This window comes from Sardina pilchardus, chromosome 10 (assembly GCF_963854185.1).
Source record: "Sardina pilchardus chromosome 10, fSarPil1.1, whole genome shotgun sequence".
Taxonomy (NCBI): Eukaryota; Metazoa; Chordata; class Actinopteri; order Clupeiformes; family Clupeidae; genus Sardina; species Sardina pilchardus.
The window spans coordinates 25,310,699-25,332,835 of NC_085003.1; the positions used below are offsets into that span (position 1 = coordinate 25,310,699).

Here is a 22,137-nt window from a genome sequence, read left to right on the forward strand (position 1 = left end):
CAGACTTTGCTGCTAATGTTCGACGTCATTTCCTCCTGGCGCGGAACTTTAAAGACAGGACAGGAGGAGCTACTTGCGCTACTTCACACACTAGATAGTTGCATCAAACTCGCAGGGTTAGTTGGTAAACAAGAGAGGCGGGGATACGTTCACGGGTATGACAAACAATTTTGAACATAATTCTTCTGAGTTAATCAAACATTGTAATGTGATTTCTTGTGGGATGTAGTGACGCAGTGTTTCTAGTAGGATTAAAGTGTAACGGTTCTCTGAAAACGACAAGCTGTAGCAGCTAACGTTTAGGTTCATGTTAACGCTACTGACTAAAGTTAGCGAACATTATAAAGTGGAACCTTTTGAAGTAGTGATATTACACATTAAAAGATAACGTTATTTCCAAAGTTAACTTTAGTGCTTGCATAGTTATTATAAATGGACTAATACAATGCAACGTAGCCTACATGGGAGAGTTTGAATGATGTCCTGTGAAGTTGGCTAACCTAAGTGCTAACGCTAACCAACATATCTATTAGCTATTGTTAAGATAAGTTACTTGGCGGATATCTTCGCACTGGATATGATTAATGTTGAATCTCATAAATGTGTCCTATAAAGTACAACTGGCGAGATACAGAGAGATTGAAGCGGAAGCTCCCTGATAAGTATATATAAGTATCTAATGTAAGTCCTCAGTCTTAACTGGTAATAGCAGGCTACACCTGACGGGTTACACCTTAGCTGCTACCATAAATAGGTTACTGTAACTCATTAACGCTCACGTTTAATACTTTGCACTTGTGTCTGTTGACCTTTGTTAATTGTCAGACAAGACAACGTTATAGAATAAATGGGACGTTAAAGAATTAATTCCAAACAACTCCTTATTTTAGAAACCAAGGTTTGCCGAGAACACTGGGACAGGACCAGCATGGACACTACCGGAGATGCAAACAGCTTGGTCGGTCCATCCCTGGTCTTCCTCACTTTCTTGCAACAGAAGGGTTGCAAAAACGATGACTTTGAACGAGAACTAACAGACTTGAAGAGGGACTTGATACACGATCAAGATATCAACTGCAACGGTGTCGGGCTCGTGTGTGCCGACGGCTCACTGAGCAGAGAACTGCACAGTGGGGATGACGGTGAACTTCAGACGGACGGACACTCGCCTACCGTTCACCTTCAGATGTTTGTACGAGCCTACCATCCACTAGTGCAGGCGCCGCCACCACCAGGTGAAATGTCTTAAAAGAGTACGATGTGCAGTCTCCAGTCTGTGATCGCTCCAGGTTTCTCTGTAGTGTTATTATGCTGTATACTATGTATATTATGTTATGTAGTGAACACTAACAGCCATAAGAAGTTTCCATACGAAATGTTGTGCATTTTGTGTATAGGACTGGATAATCACACCAGAAAGAAACCGCATAGTCACACAGATACACTGCAAAACTTTACAGTCCATCTACTAGTCCTTGTTTCAAACCACAAATACACCGTAGGAGGCACATTGTACATTCAAACGTAAATGGTTTCCAAAGAAACAATGACACCATGCTGATTGGCTGCAGTGCACTGCAGTAGCACAGCTCAGTGCACTTCCTTTGTCACTGAAACCTAGACATTGCCACACCACCACAGTGTCCTCCACTCAACTCATGTTCACCTTCAGAGGTTTGTACTAGACCACCATCCGCAGGTGATGGCACCACCGCCAGGTGAAAGCTCTTCATAGTGTACGATGCGGTCTGGGGCAGCTATAGGTGCCTCTGTAGTGTTGTTAATTTGTCTTTGCTGTTTGTGACTCTGACTGAGGACAGTTCTGATTGTAATTTGCAGTTCCAGTCCCTGACCCGGCTCTGAGGGACATCGCCCAGGAGTTGATCCAGATTGCAGACCAGTTGGAGAACGATGTGATGGCCCGTGCAACAAACAACCTCTTGAGATCCCTGCAGAATTCTGAGAAATGGGTGCGTGGTTGCCTGATAAGGCAGGTTTGGGAATCATTTTGTCTCACACCTCAGTCTCATTTTAGTGTATTGTAATTGGTCTCTTTTGAACTGACATTAAGATCTATGACCAGTGCTGAAAACAGGTGTATCTCAGTTCATTGCACATAAAGTGAAATATTTCAAGCCTTTTGTTGCTGTTGTTTTTAATCTTTATTATTTTAATGTTGATGATTATGGGGGTCATTGCTCATGGAAATCAAAAATCCAGATTTTCAAAACATTAGAACAAAGAATTTATGATACAGAAATGTCTACCTGAGATTAACTCAAAAGACAAAACACCAGCATTGGTTTCCTGAGCTTTAAATCTCTCAGTCTGTGCAGAGTAATGGACTTTTTCCAAAATATTAAAATATCTTGAGACGCACCTGAACAGAAATGTGTTCTTTGTTTAAGATGCATGGGCCAACTTGACCATGCATGAGTTTTTGTTTGCTGGTAAATCAAAGTTCCCAGTGTTCTGTTTGGATGGAGTTAGTTTGGGGCAGCCGTGGTTACTGGTTAGGGCTTCGGGCTTGTAACCTGAGGGTTGCTGGGTTCGATCCCCGACCAGTCCACGGCTGAAGTGCCCTTGAGCAAGGCACCTAACCCCTCACTGCTCCCCGAGCGCCGCTGGTTGGGCAGGCAGCTTACTGCTCTCGGTTGTGTGATTCACCTCTCTGTGTGTTCACTGTGTGCTGTGTGTTCACTAATTCGGTTAAATTGGGTTAAATGCAGAGAACTGAATTTCCCTCACGGGATCAAAAAAGTATCTATTCTATTCTATTCTATTCTATCTACTGCTGATTAATGTTCTCCAGACACACTGTTGCTCAGTATCAGCAGGGAAGTGTCCGAATAACATTATTCAGCAACATTATTAAAAAAAAAAAAAAATGCTGCTATGTGTATCTGTTTGGATAGTTAGATCAACCTCAGTGTATATACTATACATGTTTTCTAGGTGTGCGCAAGCAGAACAAAATATGTTTTAAATGAATTCTGCTTGAAAACATACCGATACGATTTCGTACTTCTTTCTGTGATAAGTCTGACTGTTTGTGCGGTTTCACACCTATAACAGTGTGTGTGTGTGTGTCGTAATAGAAATGGAGCAGTCACCTGAAGCAAGCGGTGGAGCACGTGCACGTGTCTCTGCGGTGTGGCAACAGCCTGGGGGATCTCCCTCAGGAGCGCGTGGCTCTGGCGCTCTCCCTCTCGCTCATCAAGGGTGTGTGTGAGCACACTCCTCGTTTCCTCCGGGACCTCTTCCACATCTGGCAGCAGCAGCACATAAGGTGACCCCCTCCTCCCCTCTCCACCTGACCCGACCCAAGGACTAAATGAAGGACATTGTAACTCAGGTGAGAGACCAGGCCTCTCTGACTCTGATTCCAACATAAATAGTATATTTGGCTACAGTTGTTGTCCAATATGAAACAAATGTGGCAAAGTTAAGAGTCACAGAAAGAAGAATTTGTCAGTGAATGTAATTCCAGGAATGTTTGTTTTGGATGTTTCTATTCTTCTACATCTATAGATCAGTTGTGTAGTCCATTTGTCAAAACCCTGTGGGTATTTTCCCTGACTTTAAATGCAGACTGTATTCGCACCCTTTAGCACAAGCAGAAACACATAGTACAGGATTCTCACTGTAAGTCATGAATGAATAAATGGGCATTGAATAAGTAAAGTTGGGCATAATCAAGACTGTAATCTGAGCACGCAAACCACTTCCCTAGGTAGGTGAGGTGAGGTGGTTTAGGAGGCATTTGACCTCATAACCTTGCAGTGTAAATCCTGAAGTACTCTGATAGTTCCCTGAAATTTGTTTTTTTTTGAAGAGGAAGGAATTGTCTTGGATTGTGATGTGTGCCTCGAAATGTTTCTTTCATGCTCGCTGACTCTTCTTTATTTTTCTTGGTAGGGGCTAACCACTGCCTTCTTTGCTGTTCCTGCTTCTGTCCAGCTGAATTTTTGAACATATTTGCCTTCTTCCTCTTTTGCTTAAACGTGTTATGTGAAGGAAAGGGAACAGTAAGAAAGTAAGAAGAAAAATGAAATTGTTATTTTTGTACTGTTTGTATTTTTGAGATTAAAAAAAAAAGTGTCATAAATAATGCATTGAAGTGAGGCCTGTTATTTGTAACTAAAAAGCATAAAGTCTCGAATCATGTGATAAGCCTGTAATAATGACACCAAGACTTAAGTCTTGAGAAGTTTCCAGAAGAAATGTTGTGCATTTTGTGCACAGGACTGGATAATCGCACCAGAAAGAACAGCATAGTCACACAAATACACTGCAAACTCTACCAGCCTTCTTTTTCTTTCTTTATTTTTTTTTTTCGTTTTATTACTTCTGGTTTCAAATCACAGTCACACGTACAGTAGGAAACATATTGTACATCCAAACTTAAACGGTTTCCAAAGAAACCAAGTGAATATGCAGATTGGCTTCTATGCACCACAGTTGCACGGTTCAGTGCACTTCCTCTTTCACTGGAACCAAGATGCCGCCACAGAGCCCTACCAGCAGCAGCCCTAATCGCGTAGGGAGTGTGTGTGTGGTCTCAGATGTGTGCGCGTAGTACTGTAGGTGTGCCATTCTGTCTCTTGTGGGTTTGTTAATCAGATACCCCCATCAGCTCAAGATTTGAATGTGTGTGTGTGTGTGTGTGTGTTTCTACTCAAGCCTTTTAAAATGACCTTTTATAATACAAACATTGATACATACAGTGGGGCTATGTGCAGAATGTGTGCCACAACAATTAGCTTCCAGTATTATCAATGGAGCTGGCTACATTAGACACGAGAGTGCTGCGCACATTGAAAAAAAGAGACCAGTCTCTGTAAGTTAAACACTTCAGTTGTGTTTCTGGTGTAGTCCGGCTGTCGGGCCTGACATTTAAAGTGATGTTGTTCCTGTAGTCAGAACTGATGCATTGCTCAATGAACTTTGTGCTGTATTGCTATCACGCGTCCACTTCCTAATATGTAACAAATGATAGGGCGCAGAAGATAAGTGTGATTTGAAAATGATATGAAATATCTACCACCATACGACCACATGTCTATCTTATTTGATGCACCAGATAGCAGTTGATTTAGACATGGAACTCTGTCAGTCATTGCTTCCTGGGCTTCCTAAACCTATTTTGACACATTCACCAGAGTAGGAAAGCCTGTGTGTTTCCTACTCTGCTCATTATCTGCGCCTGACTTCACAAACGCCTTTTTCCTGGAAGTTACACAGGAGATTCTGACTCCCTGTCAGAATCACCAACTACTCCATTCAGGTTGCATTCCACTTCTTTCAACATCTTTCATATTTTAAATGCTCAGAGGCTTGCAATGCATGTGCTGCTGCAGTCACAGTTATTCAGCGGAGATTGTTGACAGGTAGGCACACCATGGGCAAAGTGTTTGAAAGGTAGACACGCAGAGGGCACAGCATGGGTAGGGTGTGTTTGAAAGGTGGGCACACCATGGGCAAAGTGTTTGAAAGGTAGGCACGCAGATAGGCTGAGCAGGTAGGCGGGTGGGCACCGACTGGACGAGGGCCTGAGGAGGTGATCAGAACGTCAACGGTACGTTTGGAAGCACAGCCGTGAGTAGAGCAGAGGAGCTGCAGACCACAGAGGTAAAGACCAAACAGGCTGGTAGCTGACAGATGTCTCAATGTACGCGTGTGTGTTTGTGCTAAATGTTCTGCAACCTAGGACTTCAATAGGTGGGGCTCTTAACAAAACCTCAAACAACCACACACTTTTGCACCTCTGTGCAAACATACATGCACATCTACACCACGGTGTTCAAAGGTATACTGGTATTAAATCTGATGAATAATGCAATGCAAGAGTTTCCAGCACAGTTTTAATGAAGGGAGAGAGAAAAAAAAAACATCAGCAAAACTATCCATATTTTCAACCTCAGCTCATCATAAACCTCAGACAATCTGAAACAGAAAAGGTAAAACTGCAGAAAATAATTGAAGAGCAAGAGGAAAACAAACATACAGCTCCTGTGAGCAAAGACACCATGTCCAGTGAGTGTCTAAGTTCAAAGGTCACTGTGCTGAGGTACAGGTTGAGGAGCCAGAGCCTTATTTTGATATCTTTTTCCAGTTAGTTTACCTCCCTCAGGTGAATGGCAAACTCTTATCTCAGCACTCCCTAATAACTAGAACAGACCTAGGACTGACTATCTACATTTGAAGGAGGTCGTCACATCTGTGCAGGAACTGCAAGCACATTCACAGGGTACAATCCCTCTCCATCTCGCATAATCTCCATCTAGGAATGTGTAGGACACAGCCATTACTATAAGACTCACTGGACACCATGGCATCTATGGATAGACCCATGACGCTGAAGTTTAAAGCTCTCGATAAATCAACCAACAGCGCCTCAGACGTCATGAGACGCCAGATATAGGTCAAACAATCGGATCGTATCTGTGCATGAGTCATTTAGGAGTTTCAGAGGTTACGCCCAGTTCTGCATTGTCTCAAAACAGCTGGGGTTGGCGTTTGTTTAGGAACTTGATTCAGCCCGTTCTCATGAACTAAAATACTAACATCTCCCCTTTCTATCAAAGCAGAGTTATTTTTGTATTTCAGGATTACCCATATCTGCAGTTTAAAACAAACAAACAAACAAACAAACAAGAAGACATCCATTATATTGGGTCAGACTGATGCACCTTTGTGGATTGTAAGTGTATGGAAGGCTAAGTCAGAGCCCTGTAGTAGTCATTCTCCATTTCATCACATGTCGAGAGTGAGAAGAATAAAAGCAAACACTGACAGTGTCAGTGGGAAATAGGCACATGTGGTTCTTTGAAGAACTTCAAGTGATGCCTCTATTTGAGTGTACAGGCCCATGCAAAACAGCACATTGTTTTTCTCCATTCACTAAACTAGTATTGATGGGAAGAAAAAGGCTCCATTGAAAGAAATTTGGTAGCTACACTCCTCTCGCATGTCTCTACTCTCTATTTAAAACAGACGGCTCAACTTTTTCCCTCTGGGGAGCATTGTTTGAAGGGTTCCCCAATAAAAATGAAACTGAGAAGTTGGCGGCCTCAGTGAATTTAAGGTGATTTCTCTTCTAGATCCCCCTCAGTGTTAAACTTGTCTGTCTGATCCGGCTGAGAGGAAGTGAATGTGGAAGAACCAGAGCGGCCTGACTACAGAAGCTAATTACATACTGTAAGTGCATGAGGAAAACAGACGACAAGGAAGAAAGAAAGAAAAGATCATAACTGAAAGTATGACACCTATTGGGGTCAACATGATGCTAGACTGAGCCCCCCTCCCAAGGTCATAGGAGCTGTGATGAAATATACACACATACACGGAAACAGGAACTCACTCACTCACGCTCCCTCTCTCTCTCACACACACACACACACACACACACACACACACACGTGAATAGCCACAATAACAGCAGCGGTCATATGATGACGAGAAATGTTCTCTTCCAATTGGACAGGAGTGACAAAGTGTCAGTTTTCTACAACAAAATCATAAACCACACACACACTCTACACCTCACGAGACTGTGGGGAACGAGACACATGAGACGACGCGAGTCCAACGGGCCTGACTGGAGACGGGAGAGTAACAGTGTGGTGGGAGGTAGGCTGAGGTGAGACAGTCCCAGCGTTGGGCAAGAGGGCACATTTCAGACGGAGCCCGGTGCTTGGCACCAGGGCAGCCAGGTTTCCGAGCTGAGATCTCGGTGGGTCCGGTGTGGGCGAAGGGTGGGCTGGTGAGAGCAGGCTTATAGCAGGGTGGCAGGGGCGAGGGGGGCAGCAGGGCTCTGTGCTACTTCCTCCTGAAGGACAGCGCTCCATAGGCTGCAATCGCCGCCATGAGCACCAGGGCGGCGCCACCATACAGCAGGACCGGCAGCTCCGATGACTCTGGCTTGGGTTCAGGCTCTGGCTCTGGCTCTGGCTCGCCTGCTGGTTCTGCTGCCTGTGTCTGGACCGGCACTTCAACCGGCGGAGGAACCGGGGCCTCCAGGACCGGTGCAGCTGCCACTTCTGCCGCTTTGGGCTCCGGGACCTCCGGGGGGGCCTCGGGCTGTGCCTCCTGGACGGGCACAGGCTCTGATACCACCACGGGCTCCACTACTGGTTCTGGTGCTGGTTCTGGTGCTGGTACTGGCTCTAATGCTGGCTCAGGCTGGGGCTCAAGGGCAGGGGGGGCCACGGGTGATGGGGGGCGAGGGGACTCCACCACAGCTACACTGGGGGCTTCTAGTAGAGGCTCAGGGGCCGGGGCAGAAGAGACCGGGGCAGGGGGCTCCAGTTTGGACTCGGGGACAGGTTCCGGTGGTACCTCGGCGGCGGCCGACACCGGAAGTGAGGGCACCGCCTCCAAGCTGGGGGGCGCCTCCATCAGCACCGGCTCCTCCAGCACCAGCAGCGGCTGCGGGGCGTCTGGGAGGAGCGCCGTGTGACTTAGCGGGGCGGCGGCGGCGGAGAGGGCAGCGGGGACGGCTCCGTCCTCTTCCTGCTTCTGCTCGGCCCGGAGCTCGGCCAGCTCGCTCTCCGTGCCCAGCACGCTCATCATGCTCTCCTGGAGCTCCTCCCCCTCGGCCAGAAGCTCCGCCTCCTCCCGCTCCACGTGGACGATGTCCGAGTTGGAGGAGTTGTTCTCGCTGCGCTCCTCTGCCAGGGCTACCACGCCCTCGTTGCTGTCCAGACTCTTGGCATCCTCAGGATCCATTATGCCCACCTGCAGGGGTGACATGGACACTCATAAACATCAGAAACTACATTCACCATGTACCGGTACACTGTGCACATAATGTCTATTGCTGTGAATCAGAAGTTAACTGATATTTAGCACAATCATTATTGTGTAGATACTAGATAGTGTAATACATGTCGAGGGAACATGGCATTATGTCAAGTGTCCATGACCATTCATTATCAAGAATCTTCTTCCTGTGGCATCTACAAGGTGAGTCTCACCTACAAGGTGAGCAGTTTGCAGTGCGCTTTACATCTTTAATGGGTGTTATGCAACGATGACCTGGTTAGGATGGGAAATGACTGAAGATGGCCGACAGAGTCAAGATGGAGGCCGTACCTGTGCCCACGACTCGTGTCCCGACACCAGCGACGCGGCCAAGCTCTCTGTCTGCCACGAGGCGGGACCACTGCTCTCAGCCGTTGCCAGGAGCGACGCCGGCGGGCTGAGGTGGTCGGGGGGGAGCTGTTCGCCCGACAGGATGTAAATATCGTTGCTGTCCTCGGCGATGATCACGCCAGCGTCCTCGGCTTCCTCCAAGCTAAACACAGCACCCTGGAGGAGCAAGAGACAGTCAAGTCATGAGTTGAGTCACGTCTACAGAGACTGTGAGAGCCGAGGGGTGGGGCCGCACGGGAACCGCATCAACACAAAAATAGAAATTAAACAAAGCATTTCTAAAGAACAGATGGCAGAATTTCTGAAGAATTTCCGTCATAATTTGAGTGTGACAGTGGATTCAAATTCACTGAGTGTGGTCAGAAGACTGTGCAGCAAATATTGGACCCCAATTGAAGTTTGTTTACTTGCTTCCTTCTGCAGAAATGCTGCAAAATGCTGCAAAAATTGTACCTCTCCGAGATTGCTGTTGGTTTGTGGTTCACCATGTGTGAGTTTTGGAAGAGAAACGGGGAGAGAACAGCGGAGCAAAAGGCATTTTCTAACATGAGGTACGCTGTTGGATCAGTGTCCAAATGTTTTGACACTACATACACTGTAGTCTGCATACAGTATGGCCATCTGACCTCATGGGCTCCACTTGTTGTGTTCAAAATGTCAAATCTGGCATCGGTCATTCTAGGAAGGGTTTGATGAACAAAATCCTCCAGGTTCTCCAAATATGGCATCATGTAGTTTATGTGTAAATCTTAACACTCTTAGCACTCTCAGTTTAAAGGCTAAAGCTGACAGTTGGATGACATCCATGTGAAGGGTAGCAGGCGATAAAAGCTAGCCATGTCTGAATAGAAAAACCACAACGGAAACGGCGGAGTAAGTGACAAAAAGACATACGTCAAAGAAAACCACACTGTCTCCACCAGAGATGCGTAAACACTGCACACACGTGTGTGTGTGTGTTTGAGTGTGTGTGTGTGTATGCATAACACATACTGTACACACACGCACACACAGATGGTTATCACACCCACACATTGTTAAGATAAACCAAGTAAAACATAAAAAATGCTAAATCTTTTCCTGTATGTCCATGTGTTCGGTTTATTCATGGTTTCACGGTTTGTGTTCATAGGAAAATGCATGCTAACCCTTTGCTAATTCCAGGACACTGGACACACTTTCTACTCAACACTACAGTGCCCTGCTCGCACAACATACACAATACCATCATCTCGTAACTCTTAACTCTTCCCTCAGACACAGTGCTTGACACACACACACACACACACACATCTTTTACAGAGAATAGGACAGGATGCAGTAGCAACCTGAACAGGAAGCCTAAACAATTATGGTCACTCATAACTAATGTCAATTCTCTGAAAAACATTTATAAAGTTTCCCAAACTAAGACGAAGAGAAGCATGAAGCATGAAGCGCTACTGTGCAAGAAAAAAACAAGTCTTCATTTAGACAGGTGGCTGTGGAAGTGGGAGGTTCACATGCAGATTGCACTGTCGCTATACTTTCAGTATTACTGTGTGTTTGTCTGTGGTTTTTCTGGAGAAATTTTAACCGCTGAGAGTTATTCAAATGGTAATAACGGACTAGCATGCAGAACTGGTGCAGTGTGCAACATGTTTTGTCAAGTCACAACATTCAGTGACAATATTCAAAGCATTTAGAAGAACTGTGAACATCAACTCAGCAGCGAGCCAGTAGCCAGCAACCAACTAACTTCTTGCTGTAGGCTATCAATCACAGACCAAAATTACTAGCTTGATAAAACAAACAAAAGTAAAGCATCACTATAAAGGAGTACGACCTTTGACCTAGACTCCGTAACCCATGCCCTCTTGTAGGGTGAAATGGCCTTTTCTCCTTATGTTAAAGGAAAATTACATTACATTACATTACATTACATTTGGCTGACGCTTTTTAACCAAATCGACTTACAACATGGTAAAAACACTTTTTAAGCTTTTAAGAGCAATTCTAACAATACATTTTACAACAAGAAAAAAACACAATAAGTGCATCAGAACATGCCAATGTTTAGAGAAATTGGCTTATTTGCCCTCTACCCCGGAGTTAGATAAGGGGATACATACCCTTCTCATTCCTGGGTGTGCAATAACCCAGTCTAACACGGTTAGCCTAGCTTTGCAGATCGATAGATACTTTATTGATCCCCAAGGGGAAATTCAAGAAGTGTGATCAGGTTTTGTCTTGGGACATGACAAGTTTTCATTTATTTCACTTGTATTCATTTAGCAAATGCTGTTATCCAAAGTGACGTACATATCACTGCTGTCAGGCGGGGTTTTCTATTTCATTTGATAACTGAATGTTGGATCATTTTTTATTTTTTATTTTTTTTAAATACAAGTTTTTTTTTTTCAATTTCCTGAAAACTAATGGATCTGGAGATATGTAAACTCTATTACAAGGGCCATTGTCCCAGAGCAACATGAAATGGAGTGCCTTGCTCAAGGGCACAACGGTGAAAGCCAGGAATTGAACCCACAACTTTTCTGGCTACTGCATGCTAGCCCAGCTCCTTAGCCACAGCACAAACACCAACCTACATGAAACCTCCTTAAATAGAGAGTGTTACCCCCTTCAATATGGAGCACTAATGAAAAAGTGAATACTGATATGAACCTTAGTGAGACTACTAGAAACTAGAAACGAAACTGGGAGGTGGGATAATACCCCAGTATCCCAGCATGACACGTGGACTGAGGGAATGTCCCGCAATGCAAAAGCAGTACCTTGTGGTTGCTGCCCTGCCCGCACTGTGGTGTTCTTTGTTGTAGCAATATCTATTTAAGGTCAATTCAATGACAGGACAGTGTGCAGGACAAACTGTCCTCAACGGACTTTCAGCAGAAAACGTTGCTCTGTACCACAGCCTTACTGTGTTTATTTGTCTGGACTGCCCTCTAGTGGTACTTGCATGTCAGATCATGTTAGGGTAGAAGACAAATGAAACAATATCAAACTAAAGCCATCTGCAGTCCCACTAAATAACTGGAATTTGAAAGCAAGTTCCATAAGCCAGTTTTCAAGGACAATATAAGGAGTCACGCAGGACTTTGAAGGTCGTACCTGAAGCAGAGTGTTCACCCCACATAGAGCCCTGTTCATTCTAAATCTTCAGTGTCACAACACTATGAAGCTAAAAGCCTAAGGACTGATTAATGTAAAAAGGACTGTGTGTGTGTGGGTCAACTTTAAATAGAATATGTTAACCATTACTCTACGGGAACTAGTGACTTCTCCTTCTGTGTTATGTAAGAGGTAGGGCCTGTGGCGATGTGGAAAGCTCACATCATATGTGACTTATTCATGTGATGTCATCCTCAGAGAAAAGACGTTGTGCTTAGCACAGCACAGACATGGAACCAGGCACAGCATTCACAGCGTTGGCACTCAAGTCAATGAGGCTTGGCTGAGTGAATGTGTCTTCACAGGGGCCTGCCCAGCTCTGTGGGGCTGCAGGCACAGGACACCTCTCTACCGGATTCCATGTGATGAGGAGAGTCATCCCAAACCAGTGCCAGTCACACTGACTTACACACACACAAACCAAACATATGAGAGAGAGAACATCTTTCAATTATTAAAACAGAGGGAAAGCGAGAGATACAGAGAGAGAGAGAGAGGGAGAGAGAGAGAAAGAGAGAGAGAGAGATACAGAGAGAGAGAGAGAGACAGAGAGAGAAAGAGAGAGAGAGAGAGAGAGATACAGAGAGAGAGAGAGATACACAGAGAGAGAGAGAGAGATACAGAAAGAGAGAGAGAGAGATACAGAAAGAGAGAGAGACTGAAAGAGAGAGAGAGAGAGAGAGAGAGTGAGACCTGACATCTGCAGGGTTTCAGCATCATTCAGTCACACAGATGCAGAATCACTCACTGAGGCTGGCCAACCAACCAGAGATGAAATGACCGGTCACTGGCCCTCAATGATTTGCACACGGTCTGCTTGCGCCTCCATCACCGAGCTAAGCACTAAGCACTCGGAGGGCTCGCTTCCCCCTGACTACTGCTAATAATCACTCAATATCGACTAAAAGGCACCGTCAGAGAAGCAATTTCTAACACTTTTTGGCACTTTCAGTGAATAAGTCTTAACAAACCGCTAGTTCTCCACAGGCAACCCCCCCCCCCCCCCAAAAAAAAACAACGGTCTTCACACAGCCATGGTTTCATGAACACAAAACAAAAAAATAGTAGCAGGCCTGTCCCATGATCATAACTATTTCAGCCGATCACCGAAAGCTGTGGGCGGGAGTCTGGAGAAATGGAAGGGTTGTTTGGGGAGGGCATTGGCTAGTTCATTCTTTGGTGTTTTGTTGGCGTTTGGTTGAAATATCAACTGACATGACGTCATCCAAAACTGCTGACAGTAGCTTCTGCTTAATTTTCCAATCTGAATTGAACAACAAACCTTTAGGTTCTCAGGATTTCACCGGTCATCAGTTTTCCATTGTACAGGCTTTATCAACTCCTAACAATCTTATTCCTCCATCCTCAGTCATGATCTCCAACACCTCTCTTTTTTCCCTCCATCCCTCCCTTGCTCCCTCTTTACTTTGTGACTGTCTCTCCCTCTCATCACATCTGTCATTCCTCCCCTCCCCTCCTGTCCTCTCCTGTCCTCCCTCCTCTCTACCTCCGTATTCACTATGCTCTAATCCTCCAGCAGCCATGTGGGTCGTCCTTCACATGTAATCCTCATCGTTGCCATGGCAGCGATTGCTCTAGCATCGACTCCTGGCTGCCAGGTTACAGCATCCCACTGGCCCACTCCAGTTCGGTCACGCTCACGACGGAGAAAACAGCAGCCGACCGCCCATCGGGTCCTGTGTCCCATATAGAAATATCCCTCCACCCGGCAGATCACGCCTCTCAGGTAGAAAATACCTTTCCACCCGGCAGATCACGCCTCTCAGGTAGAAAATACCTTTCCACCCAGCAGATCACACTTCTCATATAGAAAAAACACCCTCTGGCCCGCCTGATCACGTCTGTAATATAGAAAATACCCCTCTGCCTGGCAGATCATGCTTGTCGTACAGAAAGTATAGTACCACCCTACTCATCTACACAGAAAAAACATCCTACTGTACCTTCAGCAAAAGTCTAGCCTGGCCGCGCTCAACTAGATGTTCTTTCAGGGACATCTAGTCTGGAACACCATACAGGGCTGATAGACAGGATATTACCTGTGCCTGAAATGATCAAATACATCCAAAGACAATACAGAGAATAGCCTCTCTTGACATCGTACATGGCCGAGCTCAAGCCTGAATTCCGGCACCACGCCTGAACTCTATCAGGCCTGACCATAGTTCATAACGGTTTCCCTCAGAAAGAAAAATGTCAGGCCAATCAGCGACCAGAGGGGAAGACGAAACCGAAACTTATTGTGAAGCAGCCACACCCGTAAAGATCAAAATGCAGTTGGGAAAATGTAGAAATTGATTTACAGTAAAGGTAGACCCACATACTTTATTTCTGTTTATTGTCAGTTTGTCAAATTTAGAGAAGTAGAAAGAAGTAGAAAGTAACATTAGAAATCTCTAATCAATGCGATTGGTAAGGTTGGTTTCAAAGTGGTTTCAAAGTTAGTGCCCGTCACAATGCAAGTGTTGTATACCAGTGATTTTCAACCACTGTTCCGTGGCACACCGGTGTGCTATGAGAGATCATCAGGTGTGCCATATGATACTGTCCAATTTCACTTAATCCGTCCAAAAACATATTATTTAGCTGTTGCAAATAGTAGGCTATGGCATTGTTGAGCATCATTGTTGAGCAATGTAATGCCAATGTAGTATTGGCAAGAGTTGCTCAAAGGTTTTTATCCCATCATCATGACTTGAGCGTGGTTAGCTAGAGACTTGAGCATGGTTAGCTGGAGACTTGAGCATGGTTAGCTGGAGACTTGAGCATTGGTTAGCTAAAGACTTGAGCATGGTTAGCTAGAGACTTGAGCATGGTTAGCTAGAGACTTGAGCATGGTTAGCTAGAGACTTGAGCATGGTTAGCCAGTGTCATGAGCATGGTCTGCCAGATACTTGAGCATGGTTGGTTAGCCAGAGACTCTAGTTGGTTTGGCAAGAGACTTGAACACTGTTGTGTGCTCTGTCCCCAAACCAGTAAGTTAAAAACCTACTTGCTACTAACATTCAAACCCACTTGCTTCTGATCTAGGACAGATCTGAGTCGGCTACTACTGAACCAGCACTCACCTGGCACACAGCAAATGACCTTCCAAACAATGACAGGCCGACCTTCATATCCCACATATTTCAGACCTGGCTCCAAAACAAACACGTCTCAATCCCAGTCCATACATGCACAGGCCACTGTTAAATGACACGTTCACATACTCATTGATTATTGGAAAACTCTTTGACAGCTAAAGTGGAGTCAAAGTTATGGTTGTCCACTCATGAGCTCTCCTCTCAACTCCAGGGCACAAACGGCAGACCACCAACTCGATTACACACGACTTTCCAAACATCAAATGCTATTTTTCATTAAAGTACTTTCTTCCAAATCCTCGTCTGTCTTACAGACATTTTGCCAATATATTGAAGTGCTGTGCCATTGTGCATCGGGTATTAAGTGGATAAGTCTCTGGCAGTGAAGTGCTTTCTGAGGGTGCTGTCACTGCTGTGCCAAGGAAACCTTAGTCTTTGACTGCAGACTGCAAAAAAGACTGAATTTGGACACCAAACCTGTCTGCTGCTGAGCATACTGTGGGACGAGTTGATCATGACTGCCTCAAGGCTGCTACTTCATGCGTGAAAAAGGCACACACACACACACACACACACACACACACACACACACACACACACACACACACACACACACAGTGGTGTGAGTGTCATAGCACATTGTGACCGATCAAACAGGACAGTGCAAAGACAGAGACAGCAAGGAACGTACCCAACATAACCTCACAGTCCCAAAGCCACATATCTCTCTCCCTGACATACTGTAACCTCACAGTCCCAAACACACACACATCTCTCTCTCTCCCACTCCTTCTGAATGGTCGCTAATTACAGTTAGCATCCTTTACATGTAGCCATACCTCAGTTTACCATCATATTTCCAAACTAACATAAGAGGGGGCAGTGTTAAGTGCAATGGAAAAGGTAAGCTATTTATTATGTCTGAGGTATGCATGTTAGACAGAGTCTTTAATGTCCCCAAAGGAAAGGACTGTTCTCACCAATCACTCCACAGCTAAGAATGTGGGCACAGCACCACTTAGAACACACATGTTACGGACATCACATGACAGCACATGTTCTTTCCTTGCTCTGAAGGGTGACGCCCAATAGGAAATATTATTATTTAATTTTTTTATTAATTTCCAGGTCCAACCAAGCACGCCCAGCAGCTGAGCCAGTCTGTGCACCAGGTGAGCCAGTCTGTGTGTAAGGTGTTTATTGATCATCCTACTCTGCCTTTTTGTGCAATCTGTGCAGATTATCTAGAAAGGCTTTCAAATCCTACCCATGTCACATGAATCTCCACCTCACTCCCACACAGCTGGCTCTGCATGCAACAAGCACATCAATACCCAGAAATGTTTGCATATAACTTGTCTGGGACAGACGACCTCCATGGCCAACGAAACCACGGCTAGAAATGAGTTCCATTCGGGATTAACAGGGGAGAGAGACTGCGAGGGAGGACGAGAGACAGAGATTAAATCACAGGAGCACATCCCAGCACACACCCTCAATTTAAGCTGATTTGTGTGTGTGTGTGTGTGTGTGTGTGTGTGTGTGAGTGTGTGAGAGAGAGAGAGAGAGAGAGAGAGAGAGAGAGAGAGAGAGGAGAGAGTGTGTGTGTGTGTGTGTGTGTGTGTGTGTGTGTGTGAGAGGGAGAGTGAGAGAGAGAGAGATGGATTTGCGTTTTAATTTTCCTGATCTCGGCATATCCGAGCTCCTACATCAGACCACACAGGGACACTGGTCAGGTGTTTGCTGTCGCAAACGCCACCTTGTTTGAAACAATCACCATCACAACATAAAGGCCTCATCCCTCCACCACAATTAAAGCACAGCTCAACGCCAAGTGTACTCACCAAGGAGACCAAAATACAGTCCCAGTGGCGTACTCCCTCCACAGTTGGAAGCTGGTTGGTCAACGTTGGACACCAACGACACACCTAGTGCCCCTTTCCCTCTCGTTCTCGCACAGGAGAGAGACACATATTGTTCTGTGACTTATCTAGGAGGTCAAAACCAGCTAGTGTAAAGGTCAACATGTATGCGGAGATCTCTGCGTATGTGCCTCATTTGCGACCTCAAAAGCAAACCTTTAAACTACAAACGAACAACGTGTTCACAGATAAGTCCGTGAGACACTAACACACAACAACCAACCCACCAATACTGACCAGCAGCACACACACACACACACACCTTTAGAGAAGGATTCACCTCAGTGCGCCAAGTCTGTGATCAGCTGGTATCTCTACAGCCGTGTTCCTGATGTGAAGGTGATCTCGGTAGCAACTCTACGGCTGTATGCTAACTCTCCAGTCGGTCCAAGTGTGTTGCGGGAACACGTCTTTGGCTTTTCTCGCTGGTGCAAAGAAAGGGAGGATCTGTCAAAACACACCTTGCAGCATCCAGTTCTGGGCGTAAGACACACACCACAACGCTAGCGCACCACACCCCCGTTCTTCCCTACCCTACCTTACACAAGCATACACACCCACGCCTGAAGACAAGCCCTCATACTGCAGCATATTCGCACGCGCGCATGCACACACACCTGAACACAAGCTGAGCTCTCATACAGCAGCACGCACACACCTGAGGACAAAGACTCAGACCGCAGCACACACACACACCTGAAGACAAGCAGTTATCCCGCAACACAATCCCACACCACTCATGTGCTCACACACCCACACACACCTGAAGCACTCATACCGCAATAGAAACTCAGTCACACACACACACACACACACACACACACCGCAATACAAACACACACCACTCACACACCGCAATACAAATACACACCAGTCACACACATTCCTGACAGAGGGGGGTGATCGGCAGAAGCTAGCTGGGTGGGTGTGCCTCCCATCAGACACATGCTCCCTTCTACATGACATTCCAGACTGGTGAACTAGAGGAAGCTGGCTATGCAGTGGTTTACACAACACATGGGAAGCCATGGCCACGTCTATACATTCCCTACGGCCCTCTCCATGGTCAGACACACAGCACCAGGGCCCTAAGGACCATGCGTGTGTAAACAGCCACGGTGAACAAAACCAGCAGGTTTAGTGGTCTTTAGTCCGGTTAAAGGACATTCGTGCAACATGGACGTGGTGACCATCTGGTCAGGAGCACGCGCGGCTAATTCTGTAAATAATCCAAAGGTAATGTTACTAGTCCAAGACTACGGTTTAAAACTTTGACCTGGAGGCCTGTTGAAGATGGAAGGTTTTTCAAAGCAACTTCTCTGTCCCACCTACGGTTGGGAACTGAAATGTTAGAATCGAGTAGAATCGATAAGAACGAACCGGAAGCAATAAGCCTTTTAATTCATAAACACAATTGCTTTTTATTATTGCGACCAAGCAAAGATAAACGTTTGTCACAGTTTTCAAACTCTGAAACATCAAGGTATATTGTTTTAAATTAACAGCTCTAGATTGATCTCCTTAGTATTTTAATGCATATGTATGAGGATCAATACTTAATAAATATGTAATATTTAATAAATAAATATTATCTTTTTGGATGTTCAGTTATGGCTTACAGCAGGGATTCCTAAACTGTGGCACAAGCTACTTCTAGGGGGCATGTAAGATGAAAAGGGCTATGGCCGAAATAAATGAATTAGAATCGAAACCCGGAACCAATAACATTGTAAAAATGATACCTGTACCCACTAGCTTGGGTGTTCCCATACTGCCTTGCGCGGTGATTTCTTTCACGCTGCTAAGGCAGTCTGGAAACTAACGCCCCCATTTTCACCTGATGTTGGTGGCCAATCACAGAACAGGGGAGAAAGCAAGACCATGATGAGCTATGCAGAGACGCATTTGATAGACATCCGTGGCGCCCAATGAACGGATCTGGGCATTTTTTCAAATACGAGAAAATGAACGTCTGGTTGCCAGACCACGTCTCATTTGAGAAGTGGTAGGCGCTAGCCAGGCTATGTACCCACCCTTACAAAAATGAAATGTTTGCAGCAGATTTGCGGCAAACTTGTGGACGATTTGTGGGAAACAAATGAGTTCACTTGAAAATACTGCCATACTGTAAGCTTGCCAATGCTGGCTGCTAGAGGAAAACTTCCAGCAAAGTTCTGGCAACAATTTGCCAGTTTGTCACTGTTCGCCAGTGACTTGCCACCACACTTATCCAATAATGTCAAACTTCAAGTGAACTTCTGGGGACAAACCTAATTTGTATCTAAAAATTGTAACTGTTTGCCAGAAACTCAATTTGCATATGAAAATATGACCTTGCCACAAATGTGCGGCAACTGGTCGACAGAAACCTGAGATTTCTGTAAGGGAAACCCTAGTCCCACCACATGCAGTGCACACACACAGACAGAGAACTACTTGTTCCTCTGATAAGTGATATGGCTTAGGTGAACACATCTTTTCATCTTTGACCACCTGCCCGGCACCGGCTGAACAAGAACAATCACCAAAGACAAACTGTTCCAGCACTTTCCACTGTGGACTTGAGCCCACCACTGTACGTGCACTTTGCCCAACATATGTGTACACCAGGATTCACATGTTCTGATATCTGTCCATGTTACGCATTAACATTACAGTAGGAGAGTAATCGCTAATCCCTCATAGCTAATCTTTACTGTACTTCCACCTAGAGTGCATTAACATGTACAGTCCAAAACGTAGCAATGGCATAGCTTCACCTAAGACACTAGGTGCCTCTCATGCAGCGTTTATACGTCCTCCCTCGCTCCTCGGGCCTCGATCCTCACTGATCTACATACAGAATGATGGGGCGGCAACAATGGGACAGTCTATCCCTTCCTCTATCTTTCTTTATGTAGATCAGTGAGGATCGAGGCCCGAGGAGCGAGGCCCGAGGAGCGAGGGAGGACGAATAAACGCTGCATGAGAGGCACCCCTTGTGCCTCCCGATGGGACGTGCGGGCCACACAGTCAGCGGGAAGATGACTCGCATTACGCCAGTGGCTGAAATGGGACTCCTCCCGTGGAATTTAATTCACTTAGAGGTCATCCACACCAGAGACCAACACAGGGGGGGTTTGTGATGAGGGGAGGGGGGGGTGGCAATGTTCCTGGATCGTTGAGCATTAAAGTGTGTTTGCCAAAGTGATGGTTGTGGTCAAGTGCACGCACACATTCTATTCTCACACGTTCATTCATTCACTCACTCACTCACTCACTCACTCTCACACACGAAAATATGTACACAACTTGAGCATAAAAGCAGCACACCTACAATGATGGACGGACACACACACACACACAAAGTCACACATATGGAGAGAGAAAGCCCAGAAATAATCTCTCATAAATCCTTAAACCAAATTGAGAGGAGGAATGTGTGTGCTTGCTTGCACATGAGTGTGTGTGTGTGTGTGTGTGAGTGTGTGAGTGTGTGAGTGTGTGTGTGTGTGTGTGTGTGTGAGTGTGTGAGTGTGTGTGTGTGTGTGTGTGTGTGTGTGTGTGTGTGTGTGTGTGTGTGTATGTGTGTGTGTGTGTGTGTGCGTATGGCACTCAGTCTGCGAGCCCCAGGGAGCATGTGTGGTGAGATGGCCTCTGGAACGTGTGTGTTACGTAACCAAGTGTTGCCGAGTGATGCTGCAATGAGGGCACAGAGTTTAAGCCTCATAAACACTGCTCTTGCCATCCTTAAACCCCATCCGCTCGCTCACACACACACACACACACACACAAACACACACGCACACACACACGTACACACACGCGCATACACACACACGCACACACACACACACACGCACACACACACACACGCACACACACACACACACACACGCACACACACACAAGTACATGTATGGTGGTAGTTGTCCCATGCTGTCAAAGCTGTGCTTGCTAGCCTAGCAACATGTGTCAAGGTGACTGCACCATCGAAACACATTTCCACAACAGCAACACTCCTGTCATGACTAGGCAACTCTGGCTTCTTCATATCGCCCATCATGTAGAGGTATGACCCAACAGTCACCGCTGCCTAGCAACAAGAGTTGCATTACATCACGTTGTGATAAGAGTCAGGGGTCTTGATGAGACCTGACAGTTCACACTACTGAAGGCTAGCGATAGCTGAACCTCTAAAGCACAAGATCAGTGGGCAAAGGGACACGTATGAGTTCAATGCTCTGCTTGCTCAGGGTACTGCTGTGCTTGAGGCATATGACCATTCCACAAGAACGTCAGGTGAGACTGTGTGAAGGTCCCCAAGAAAGGTCAAGCTAATTCTCACTCACACACACACACACAGAGGTCATCAATCACAACATGCAACAAAAGCAAAACAGACCAGAGACCTCCATCTCTCCCTCACACACACATAAGGCATAAAATGCAAACACAAACACAAACATACACACACACACCCCCCTTCACGCTGCCCAAATTGCAGAGTCATTCCAACCTCATTCCCCTACAGGCCAGTTTATGCTTTTCTCTTTTGCAAAATGGATCACGTCTTTTTTCCTGAAAATGGACCTGTCCACAGACACGGACAAGCACTCGCACAGTTCCAAATTCACACTTTCTCACTCTCCCACACATACCAGAGACAAAGCGGATATTAGGAGATGTTTGTATTGCTGTTGCCAAATGAACTGTAAACAAACTGACAGTGGGCACTCTTAACTCAGTTCTGTTTTAAATCATCATAACCAAAACAAACAGACACACACACACACACACACACA

At 45.7% G+C, this 22,137-nt stretch overlaps 2 protein-coding genes across 5 annotated transcripts in view; one reads left to right on the forward strand and one right to left on the reverse strand.

Moving 5' to 3' along the window:
• Nucleotides 1-61: 61 nt before the first annotated feature.
• On the forward strand, nt 62-4,108 carry bida (BH3 interacting domain death agonist). 3 transcript variants are annotated; one of them, XM_062547263.1, is made up of 5 exons: nt 62-155; nt 891-1,235; nt 1,840-1,994; nt 3,099-3,355; nt 3,919-4,108. In XM_062547263.1, exons 2-4 carry the CDS (start codon nt 929-931, stop codon nt 3,291-3,293), a joined length of 657 nt encoding a protein of 218 aa, XP_062403247.1. In that variant the 5' UTR covers nt 62-155; nt 891-928; the 3' UTR covers nt 3,294-3,355; nt 3,919-4,108. The 3 variants fall into 3 exon arrangements, with proteins under 3 accessions (XP_062403247.1, XP_062403249.1, XP_062403248.1); XM_062547265.1 differs by having other exon boundaries at nt 1,840-1,970; XM_062547264.1 differs by having other exon boundaries at nt 3,099-4,108.
• A 1,742-nt stretch (nt 4,109-5,850) lies between these two features.
• Nucleotides 5,851-22,137, reverse strand: part of bcl2l13 (BCL2 like 13) — a 28,189-nt gene continuing 11,902 nt past the window's right edge. For both annotated transcript variants that reach the window (XM_062547266.1, XM_062547267.1), the window contains exons 7-8: nt 9,097-9,312; nt 5,851-8,739 (exon numbers count right to left, since the gene is read on the reverse strand). In XM_062547266.1, the coding sequence (XP_062403250.1) occupies nt 7,822-8,739; nt 9,097-9,312 (1,134 nt within the window). In that variant the 3' untranslated portion in view covers nt 5,851-7,821. The remainder of the gene's footprint in view (nt 8,740-9,096; nt 9,313-22,137) is intronic.

Bases quoted from the DNA above. Each gene is read 5' to 3' on its own strand.
- bida (XM_062547264.1), top strand. From the start codon at position 929: ATGGACACTACCGGAGATGCAAACAGCTTGGTCGGTCCATCCCTGGTC. The intron at 1,236-1,839 runs GTGAAATGTCTT...TGTAATTTGCAG, and splicing joins GCAGGCGCCGCCACCACCAG to TTCCAGTCCCTGACCCGGCT. The intron at 1,995-3,098 runs GTTTGGGAATCA...GTGTCGTAATAG, and splicing joins GTGGTTGCCTGATAAGGCAG to AAATGGAGCAGTCACCTGAA.